Consider the following 12,226-nt stretch of genomic DNA (forward strand, 5'->3'; position numbering starts at 1 on the left):
AATTAAAGAACCTATTTTTCATTCATTCAAAAAAAGTGAATGAATAAAGTTTTTTTGTTATTAAAGTAACCATAGAGATTTCTCGTTTGATAGTAAGGATTTTACTTCTTGCTAAAAATCTTTCTTTTTTTTTTTTTTTTTTTTTCTATTTTTTTCCAAAATGGAAAGTTTCGTTCGAGGTAAGCGGTTCTGTTTTCCTCGTAATAGAGTAGACGTTCTTAATTTCAGCTTCCTCCTTTGTAGTATTTGCCTAATGGATTCTGTCTTCCTCTTCAGAAAAAAAAAAATGCTGAACCTTTGGGTGTTGGTTTATTAATCTTCCTTGGCAGAAGAGTCTCTTTCCTTTGCCCTTATATGGTCATTACAGACAGAAAACAAATACGCTGCTTGTTTCACAAGAATGTTGGACTTGTGGAGATACGCGTGTGTAATATATTATATATAATTATTTTATATATATATATATATATATATATATAATATATATATATATATATTTAAAATGTAATTATCTACTGACACGTTTCGTCGTCTACGACTCATCAGAATGGCTGTATCTAGCGAGATTCGAAATCGGGACCCAACGGTAATGCGCCTAAACCCTTACCATCTCGCCAGCTGTCTGGATATATCGCGATTTACTTAGATGTTGGAAAATAGGCATTAATTTTTTGAATTCCTGGTCCGATTGTCCCAACAGTGTTTATAAGAGTTGTTCCAGGAGTATATCCTATTAACTCAAAAGTTGAAGAGCTACAAAGATTTTTTACCATTAAAACGAGTGACCTTTTTTGCGCTCCAGAATTTATTCATTTTTATTTTTTTTTATTTATTTTTTTTTGTTACACGTTTTTCAGGAATTCGTTGATGCATCTCTGCTTCTACGCACGTCCATAACGAAGGGTGCTTTCTTAGTCTCACGTCTTTAATAGCTTCAAAGATAAAACTTTCCAGTTATGAATGCATAAGTTCAGTCATCTTAATGCAATTTGCGATCCCCCTCTGATCCATTCGGACGAAAAAATAGACATTGCTTTTGTAATGCCCCTCATGTTTGTTTTGCTAGAGATAATAAGTCGTTCATCCCAGAAATTATGAAACCAATCCTCCGGAAGTTAGGCTTGATCTAGTTATAGCTTCATAGTGTTGATTTTTTGTTTTTGTTTTTTAAGATCAAGTATGTGGCAAGCCTAAAATATCAGTGCATGACATGGGTTGGGACTATGACGTCGTTGATCAGTGTTAAGAACGTCGGTGTCATTCTTCCCAGCTATTTCCTTAGTGGTTTCCTTTTCTCACATTCATAAACAGTTTATTAAAAGACCAAAAACTCAATATTTTAGCATATAAACACATACACGCTTATATATAAACATACACAATCATGAGCAAAAAAAAAAAAAAATGGGCCAAGAGTGAAAGAAAGAAGAAATCGATTTTTCAATGTTTTTCTATGAATTTGGGTCAAGTTTAACTGAAAATTTCTATTTTGCAGATCATTATTATTTTTAGCATATAATAAGTGGAAGAATGAATCCTAAAAATAAGACATCTTGGCGAGGATATAAAAAACCGAATGACTTACAGATTTTTGATAAAAGAAAATGTGAAGCTAATTGGTCGAAGGTTTGAAGTCGCATGCTTGGTAAAAGAGAAATCTGGTCTGGTGACCATAGCAAAGAATTCAAAACAAAATTTTCTTGGAAAAAAAAAAAACAATTTGTTCCTGTACTTTAATTTAATAATTTATGCTTTTCATAAACATGTTATGTATTTTCTTAAAGAATATATTAAAAATTTCTGTGAATCCTCCCACTCAAAAAAAAAAAAAAAAAAAAAAAAAAAAAAAAATTGACTGAACACCTCCAATATACTTAATATATACTAGCAGGGGTGTCCGGTGTTGCACGGATGGTTGTAGGTGTGAAAAAAAATTAGTGTTAGTAGACAGGCAGGCTTAAACCCGTGATGGAAAAGATGAAAGAAAACCGGAGAGCGGAAGTGTAAAGCGATGAAAAAGAAACGAGTTGTTAATTAAGTGAAGAAATGAACATCTGGCTGTGAGCCAGTTAAGCTTTCAGCTTTCTGACGTACTTGTTTCCCATGATGTTTGGGAAAAACCAGCTCCCCCCCCCCAAAAAAAAAAAAAAAATGCAGAACTCTGGCAGTGTCCAAATGAATAGCAATTGTCTGATATGAAGGGTTTCCCCCGCATTTATCAAAGCTGATTGTCTTCAAGACGTTGTGACTCTGAAGGCGAGGAGGTTGACTTTGCTACAATCAGTTTCACTCTATTTATATGAAAGACAAACACTGGAAAGGACAGGATGGAGGGAATTTGTTAATAATAAAGGTCGAGACGACGTCCGTTTTCGAATTGGAAATATAATCTAGGGACCTTCTCCATAAACGTAACGGACGCGAGAAGCCCAGAGAAAAAAAGCCTTTCTTAGACATTCTCAAATGTGCGCGCACATTTTTCCTTTTATATAATAGACTAGTGGGGGTATTCGGCATTGCCCAGGTGTTTGTGTGTGGAGAAAAAGCAAGTTGTAGGCATGCAAGCTCGAACCTGAAGCCTTGACGTGAAGGCGGAAAAGAAAATGAAAGAAAACGGTGACATTGTATCGGTCGGCCAGGAAGGGAAAGGATTGAAAGTGTTCTAATTTTAACAGCGGGAATTTTATAAAAGTTGATCAAACTATATCTACAGATGACTTTCGTTCACAAATTGTAGATATTACAATCTAGGGAGTATACATAAAATGTTCTAAGAAATAGTAACATCCCCTCCCCCCCCTTGAACCCTCCTCCCCGTGAAAAAAGGCTTTTGCTGGACATACGAAAATGCACGCGCCCCTTTTTGTCGATATATATAAAAGCGAAAATGTATGTATGTTCGCTTTTTCTGTGCGTCTACAAAAGGCTTTTTTCAGAGAAGCGGTCGGTCGCTTCACAACTTTTAAAAACTTTTTATATCCCATATAAATCGTAATATCTCACAGTTAACAACGAAGCTCGCTGTCTATTTAATTTGCTCGATTTTGGGAAGATAAATATTCAACATTTGTCGCTCGCCGCATGTGGGTTAGTCTTTTTCCTATAACATCTTGGGGGGGGGGATAAGCGATCAGCAGTAAATGAAATCCTGCAGTCAAACTTGACCTCATTAACTCTTTAAAAGGAGCACCTGCTAAATCCAAGTAATTAAATTCAAACGTGTTTCCGTTAGCATGTCGCGGTAGGGCAATGGTTAACGTCGAACTTTTTCCACACTTTAATTTACAAGTTTGCCTCAACGGTTCGGGTTCGATCCTCATACTTACTTTTTTGTTTTTTAACCCACCCCCACCCCCGGAGTTTCCACACACACCTCCAAACACCAGGGCAACGCCGGGTACCCCTCACTAGTATGTATATATATATATATATATATATATATATAAATGAGATTAAAAACAAATTTTCGTGTAATGTGGCCGTCAATTTTTAATTGTATTGTTACACGTCAAACCTCTCAGACCCACACGCTGTATGGTACTACCACCAAGAAACAAACAAATCGGCTTCTGCGTTTATTCATAGTTCCTTCAAATGGGCTTTTTTAAAAGTCTGTCTACCCCGATACCTTTCTCGTCCTCGTATTTACACGCCTATCTTTCCCAGCATGCACTTTGCTTTTCCTCTCAGGCACATGTATTTTTCTCTTGTGGCGAAGCTAGCACACACTTGCTAATTTGCATACATGCTTTAACGGCTACTGCCAAGCTTTTGAGTAACTTGGAGTTATCTCCCTTTGTGTGTGTATACACACACACACACACACACACACACACACACACACACACACACACACAGTCAAAAGGTAAATAAGAATGACATGTCTTTCAATGTCTGTTAAAATTAAACATCTTTTTTGAATTTGTCAAGTGTTGGTATGACTTCCAGTGTGAATCTTATTTTAAACAAATAAGATTTTTTTTTTTTTTTAATTTGATTATTAACTATAATCAACCATCAAATTAGTTCTGGAGATGCCAAGCAGCGTTCTCAGTTCGAGTTGCATATCCATGGAACCAGCTACCCAATTAGATTGTAAATCAGTCCACACTACAGGGCTTAAAGGTGGCCTTGGACAGGTGCTGGTCGGACCTTCAGTTTCCCCATGTATAGTTTCTCTTTGTACATAGCCCCTTCACTGACTTTTTTCCCCCTTATGAGTGGCAATCGTTTGTGCGTTTATTCTTTGCCAATTAAATGAATGAATATTCACGAATTGAGTTTTATTTTTATAAAAATTATCTCCATGTTAAGGATGGCTTTTTAAAATAAGTTGAATTTCTTTGCAGTTATCTCCCTTGTTCCTTAAAACTGTTTTCAAGATGGCGACACAAGATCGTTGCTCATAGTTTAGCCATAAATCTTTATTTCAAAATAAAATTACTTTATTAATTTACATGAATTTTGGTGTACGATGTTTTTTTCATACATCAAATTTCATTTAGCAGGGAATCTGGACTTTTTTTTTTTAGCAAGTTCTATTTTGTATATGAAAATCTAAATATTCTAATGATTTGATTTTATTCTAAATTGTATTTTTTTTTTTTTTTTTTTTTTTTTTTATCTTATCTATCTTTTTTATTTTTTTTTCCAGGACTTGTGAAAGCCAAGAAATATAACTGGAAAGATTCCAATATGGCCTTATTTGGCTCTGACCTGGAGAGACAAGTTAAAAGTGAAGCTTTTGTTTTTCTTACCTTTTATTTTTTTGTTTGTATGGGCCCCAAATTTGAGCATATCTTGCAGTCACTAATTTCATTAGTCAAGATATTCGAAGTGATCTATGCAGCGTTTTTTTAAATTCCAATTTTAAAAAAAAAATAAATAAAATAAATTAAAAAAAAATAACTAAAATAAATTAAAAAAAAATAACTAAAATAAATTTAAAAAAATAACTAAAATAAATTTAAAAAAATAACTAAAATAAATTTAAAAAAATAACTAAAATAAATTTAAAAAAATAACTAAAATAAATTTAAAAAAATAACTAAAATAAATTTAAAAAAATAACTAAAATAAATTTAAAAAAATAACTAAAATAAATTTAAAAAAATAACTAAAATAAATTTAAAAAAATAACTAAAATAAATTTAAAAAAATAACTAAAATAAATTTAAAAAAATAACTAAAATAAATTTAAAAAAATAACTAAAATAAATTTAAAAAAATAACTAAAATAAATTTAAAAAAATAACTAAAATAAATTTAAAAAAATAACTAAAATAAATTTAAAAAAATAACTAAAATAAATTTAAAAAAATAACTAAAATAAATTTAAAAAAATAACTAAAATAAATTTAAAAAAATAACTAAAATAAATTTAAAAAAATAACTAAAATAAATTTAAAAAAATAACTAAAATAAATTTAAAAAAATAACTAAAATAAATTTAAAAAAATAACTAAAATAAATTTAAAAAAATAAATAAAATAAATTTAAAAAAAAAAAAAAAATCAGCACTTGTACACTACTGCAGAGGAACCACATTTTTGGTTTCCAGAATTGGAGAATGCATAGCAATGGCAAAAAAGTGCCATTTCAGGACCAGTTATAACAATATTCCCCATAAATAAAAACTTGCACATTTGATTAAACTTCATAATTTCGACATTTTTTACGAAAATTTAAGTTTATTTACATCACACTTTTTATCTAATATATAAAAGGCTGTTTCCATATTTTCAATGGCCCTGTTGGTGGGGCATTAGAATATGCCGACTGCCCCCCCCCCCTGCAGAGGGTAAAAGTCCCTCAATGGGGGGGGTCCTGGATATGACCTTAAACTATATTCAGTGGTGAGGCCCCAGCTTGTGGGTTTTGAGGAGTGTGGAGCCACCCTTTAATTACCATTGCTCCCAGGTCCACTCTGACCCGGAGTGGTAGTACCTGTTAGGGTCCCAACTATGGGTTGAATAGAAACCGACGTGAAAACAACAAATATATTCTATTATTAAAAAAAAAATTTCTGACATCTTTGGATTCGGCATTAAATAACCCGAAAAGGGTTGATATGCCGTAAAACAAAAACCAACCAAACCATATTTTCAAACTCTATCTCTTCCAAAACTAGATAGAACGTAATGTACTTGCAATAACCCTTATCCCTGAGTTGCTTCCGGGCCTTGATAAGTGGTGATCACTGTAAAAAAATAAAATAAAAATAAAAGTTGCAGAACGGTGCTAGGGGCCTCAAATGATTGGATGTTTTATGAAGTGTTCTTTTATAGGTTTTTAGCTAAATAGTTTTTAAGGGGGTCCAAATTAAATTGTTATACATTTTGTACATTCATCTTAGTTTATTTTTAATCAATTCATATGCTTGACACTGGTGTACAGTGGTAACGTCACCAGCTTTGAATGCTACAGTTTTCCTTTCGGTTCGATTCTAGCTGATGGCACCCAAATACTTTTTTACTTTTGAAATCATAACTTTATAATATATAAAATCTGGATTAATCAAAATATGTTTAAGGGTATATATATATATATATATATATATATTATTCCTTAATTGGAATTCATTTTTTGAGATGAGCATTATATATTAATTTATTTTTATTTCGGACTATTAGTCTCATCTTTATTAGTTGTTTTTTTTTTTATCTTTTTATTGGTTTGTTTATTCACAACGTTTCTTGTGGTAACCGCGACGGATAGGAACTTTGAATCTCCTAACTGCATTCTCAGCCATCACTGCCATCCGTAGTTGTTGTCGTCTCACCACATTTTGACCAATTAACCTCTGGCACGCTTTGGGTGGGATTGAAACCGCTATCTTCAGATTCCAGATGAGCATTGTCTGAAGATAGCGGTTTAAATCCAAACCAATACAAAGATCAAAAAACAACTAATAAAGATGAGACTAATAGTCCGAAATAAAAATAAATTAATGTTTAAGGGTATTTTACAACCGGGCAAAGTTACCCCTACCACCCGGTAGTAAAATTTCATTAAAATTTCAGCATTTTTACTTTTATGGAAAACATTTATTTTCTTGAATTTATTTTTATTCAATAAAGTCGCAACAAAAACTTTTGCATTTATTGTTGACAGTTGCTGTCCCTTGCCCATGCACTCTCCAAACTGAAAACCAAAAAAAGTAGTTACGTCACAATAGTGCACAAGTGTCAAAAAGAAATTTTATGATGCACATATTTATCACAGAACGAAGATGTTATATTCCAAAAATCGGGTTGATCTAGTAGTTTTTAATTTTTAATCAAGAATCAAATTTTATGACAAAGCAAGACTGGCTGAAATTTGCACACCCCCCCTCCTATTTTTTTCTTAGAATGTGTTAAAATTCAAGGGCGACAACTCTATTCGACTACCAAGATTGTTTGTATTCAAAATCAAACTTAATCGCTAAAAAGCATAAAAATGTTTTTCTTAAACTATTTGACCAATTTTCATGACTTGAAATGACATACATGGACATCAAAGGCTTTTCTTTATTTATATATATATATATATATATATATTTTGTTTTGGTTTTAGCGATGTTTTGAATGGATTCAATTATTTACGAAAGTGCATTTTTATCTAAATGCGAGCTGGGAATAATTTTCCCTTTTAACCAATTTGGTACCCCCACATGGGGAGCTGTGTGTGTGTGTGTGTGTGTGTGTATATATATATATATATATATATATATATATATATATATATATATATATATATATATATAATTTTTTTTTTTTTTTTTTTTTTTTTTTTTTTAATTAAATTGAACCAAACGTAACTATTTTTCAGAGGAATCTGCTCAAACCGAACCTGCCTGGGAAGGTGCAGGCCAGGAAGTAGGACTGAAAATCTGGAGGATTGTCGTAAGTTTTTTTTTTTTTTTTTTTTTTTTTTTTTGTGCTACAGAATTTAATGATGGCTATGTACAGACCAATTTTATTCATGATAAAATATAAAAAGCTAGCGGACAGGTTTCGCTAAAATTGAGGTGAATGATTAAGAAAAAGATGGAAATATAGCGGTATAAATGGGGGGGGGGAGAATCAAATAGGAACTATTAAGTCCCAAAAGATTTTCTCTTTGTTTGCAAATAGGTTGTCTCAAGGACTTAATACTTTTTAAAATTTTTAGGTGATAAGGAGTGTGACCTGCTCAGGACAGAAAACAAGTCAACTCTGAAGTTTAAGGCACAGACACGGTTATTTATAAAGTGCTCACAGATACATGTTATATTCCAGAAAATATCTTGAGCCTAGTTCCACACAGGACCATGGGTATGACCTAAAACTACTTCCTGTGGTGACCGCCCCCATTTGAGAGCTGTGGGGAAATGTGAATTTGTTCCTTATATAACATTGTTCAAGGTCCACTTGGGCCAAGTGATAACACTTGTTAGAGAATTTTGTGCTACTAGATCAGCCTGTCTGAAGATATCGACTGCCTCACCTAAAATGCACCATTTTGTTTTTTTTTTTTTGTTTTTTTTTTTTAACTTAATCATGTTCTGCAAAGTCCTCTCGGGACAGAGTTCAAGAGTTGCCAAGCTGATAGGTCCTGAATTGTCAGCTAGGCTTCAACCTCCGTCCTATCGACAAAATATTGCATCTCTCTACTTGTTTTACAAGTATTTTAATAGATGCTCTAAACTAAAAGCCCTGGTACCCCCTAGACATAAATACCCCCGACAAACTTGACAAGCAGAAAAACCCCACCTTTACAGAGATCCCCAGATGCCAGAAAGCCTTCTACTCGAACAGTTTTTTTTTCCCCGAGGATTGCGAGACTTTGAAATTCCCTTCAGCATTCCTACTTCCCTTGACTGTACTGGCATGCAGAAGTTCACATGTAATGTAGACATCTTGCTGCTCAACTCCCTACTTAGTGATCCTGGATATGACCTTAAACTATCACCTATGGTGAGGCCCCAGCTTGCGGGCTTTGGGGAGTGTGGAGACACCCTTTAATTGCCATTGCTCCCAGGTCTGCTCTGACCAGGAGTGGTAGTACCTGTTAGGGTCCCAATTATGAGTTAAATAGAAACCGACTGAAAAAAAAAAAAAAAATTCTATTAAAAAGATTTTATTCAAAATAACTGGATTCGGCATTAAATAGCCTGAAAAGGGTTGATATACCATAAAACAAAAACAACCAACCCTACTTAGTATCCTTACAAATTATATCCTAGATAGTAGCCCCTCTACATCAAAGTGGCAATCTGCCTTGTTTGGGGTGAAAAGCCAATATAAAAAAAAACAACCAAAACCAAATACCATGGATGAATATTTGAGGATATAAAGAATTTGAAGGATAAAAAACTCTGTTCAAAACTACTGAATTTGGCATTTATTAACCCAAAGTGTTTTTTTTTTTTTTTTTTTTTTTTTTTTTTTTTTTTTGTGATCACCACTTATCAAGGCCCGGAAGCCACTCAGGGATAAGGGTTATTGCAAGTACATTACGTTAGTGTGGAGATTTGAAGTGTTTACTTAAGGGGGCGGTTCATTAGGAATTTGTTAACGTTGGACTTGAAGACATCCAAGTTGTAGTCCGGTGGGAAGCAGGCAGACGGAACAGTTCCACAGGCGTGCAGTTCTAAGAAAGAAGCTTTGCTCATGGAATCCGCGTTTTGATTTAGGCACAGATATAGTGGGGGAATTATTAAACAAAACCAACCGACCATGCACCTACCACAGTAAAGCACATGCACTTCAGTTGCAATAGGTCCTGGATATGACGTTAAACTATCTGATGGTGAGGCCCCAGCTTGCGGGCTTTGGGGAGTGTGGAGCCACCCCTTAATTGCCATTGCTCCCAGGTTCACTCTGACCCAGAGTGGTAGTACCTGTTAGGATCCTAACTATAAGTTAAATAGAAATTAACTTGAAGAAAAAACATATTCTATTAAAAACTTTTTCTTCAAAATCACTGGATTTGACATTAAATAACCTAAACAGTTGATACACTGTAAAGCAACAAACCAACCAATTAGTTGCAATATGTCTCGTTTAGCTCGAATACTGTCAATAAATTTTATTCTACTTAGAATATATATATATATATATATATATATATATATATATATATATATATATTTTTTTTTTAAATACTAATTTTGTGGAACTAATAATTGCTTTAGTTGTATTGTATATTTTATTCTCGGCTATTTAAAGTAATTGGAGGGGGTGTTTATAGGATGGGTGGCCTTCATATGTAATCACTTAAGCTGCAACAAGAACTATTCACTTTCGTAGACAATAATCGTTTGTTCTACCCAAGGGTAAATTCTTAAACTCTTTCTTCAAAAAAAATAAATAATGGCCGACCATTTTTCTCCTCCCATCCCATCTTGCATGCATTCTTTTGTGCATGTGTGGCGATTAATAAGTTCATATGAATTTAACTTTCTGACTGGCTATTTTTTTTTTTTTTTTTTTTTTTTTTTTTTTGACTTGGTTCTATAAGACTGAGGAAACAAACGAATACATATCTAAGGAAATGGTTAAAGGAATACTTCTAGTCTGTAGTTCTAAATGAACGGTAACATTCACTGCTGCCAAAACTAAGTTTCTTTCCTTTTAATAATTACAAGGAATCATCTCAATCACTGATAGCCATTGTTAATGGGAATGAGATGTTACTTTGGGGCTTATTTAATGGAGGGGGCAATTCAACGTCAACCACACCAGTCACATTTTTATAGATATTTTGTTTAAAAAAAATTGAAAACAATATAAAAATAGTAATTTAAAGTGTTTTTAAGAAAAATACATTTTTTTTTTTTTTTTTTTTTTTTCAAACTTTTTTGTTATTTTAATTTTTCAACAACTAAAAACTTTAAAATCAAGTTTTAAGAAAAACTTGGAAATCTCTCATTGACGAAGTTTTACTTGAATTTTGATTTTTCAATTTTATTCAAAGCAAAATATCTTCATTTTATTGAATTTTAAAAATATATTAAAAAAACAAACTTTTGACTATGGCGACGAAGCGTTAATTTGACACGGAATCGGCCACACCAAAACATACTAAACCTGCTAATGGTAAACTACTTGAAAGTTCCTCAATACTACATTCACAGGTAACCTCGTTTGGAACAATTACTTGAGGTAATTGCTAAGGCTACTCCGTAGACGTACAGGATACTCTCGGTTGTGAGTAACCTAGCAAAGTCACTATTCGCCCATGCATGGAGTATTGGTGCCACGTCTGGGCTGGTTCATTTTTTTTTTTGTTTTTTTTTTTTTTTTTTACAAATGAGTCACCACTTATCAAGGCTCAGAGGCCACTCGAGGATAAGGGTTAATAATTGTACAGTAGTCAATGGGGGGAAAATGTCTTTATTATTAGTGGTGGAAATCTGGTAAATTGGATTACTCAAGAGAATGGCTCCTCAAGAATTTGTTTACGTTGAACTTGAAGATGACCATATTGTAGTCGGTTGGAAAGCAGGAAAAGAGAACAGTTCCACAGGCGGTCAGTTCTAAGAAAGAAGCTTTGTTCATGGAATCTACGTTTTAGGTTTAAGCACAGATAAAGAGTGGAAAAATTGATAGTGGTTTCAGCTAGTCAGCTGTCACTAATCTCTGTTCTAGACAGGGTTCCAAAAAAAAAAATAAAAAATAAAAAAAGCACATCAAAGGCTGACTTGACTTACTGAATAAATTATCTAATCCACAAAAAAAAAAAAAAAAAAATGGAATTTGGCATTAAATAACTAAACAAAGGTTGATATGCTGTAAAACCAAACCTAGAGAGGGTTAAAAAAAAAAAAAAAATGCCAACCGGATAGGTTCTGCACTAGCAACCAAACTCTGACCTCTGTCCCATCACCAAAACGTAGCATCTCTGTGCTTGTTTTACAAGTATTTTAATGGAATGTGCTCTGACGAATGCAAAGCACTTGTTCCCCCCTGTGTAAATCTGGCCCCACCCCGACTAACTCGGAAAACAGCAAAATCCCACCCTCTACACTGCAGAGATCCATAGATGCTGGAAAACCTATTCAAACATTCTTTCTTCGAACTGCTAGACTTTGGAATTCCCTCTCGGGTCTCTGCTCCCCCTAACTGGACTAACATGCGAAAGTCAATGTAATGTCAACAAATATCTTGCTGCTTCTCTCTACATAGTATCCCTGCAAATTTGGCCTCTATTAGTAGCTTCTTGCATCAGGTACACTGCGCTTTATTTGAGTTGAAATAAC

General features: G+C 33.3%; 1 protein-coding gene across 2 annotated transcripts in view; it reads left to right on the top strand.

Annotated features, from left to right (window-relative positions):
• Window positions 1-12,226, top strand: part of LOC145265355 (gelsolin-like protein 2) — a 123,917-nt gene that overhangs the window by 70,520 nt on the left and 41,171 nt on the right. For both annotated transcript variants that reach the window (XM_080121127.1, XM_080121128.1), the window contains exons 3-4: window positions 4,655-4,735; window positions 7,813-7,886. In XM_080121127.1, the coding sequence (XP_079977253.1) occupies window positions 4,655-4,735; window positions 7,813-7,886 (155 nt within the window). The remainder of the gene's footprint in view (window positions 1-4,654; window positions 4,736-7,812; window positions 7,887-12,226) is intronic.

The sequence above is a fragment of the Euprymna scolopes genome, chromosome 40, assembly GCF_053919585.1.
Source record: "Euprymna scolopes isolate OS-2025 chromosome 40, ASM5391958v1, whole genome shotgun sequence".
Lineage (NCBI taxonomy): Eukaryota > Metazoa > Mollusca > Cephalopoda > Sepiida > Sepiolidae > Euprymna > Euprymna scolopes.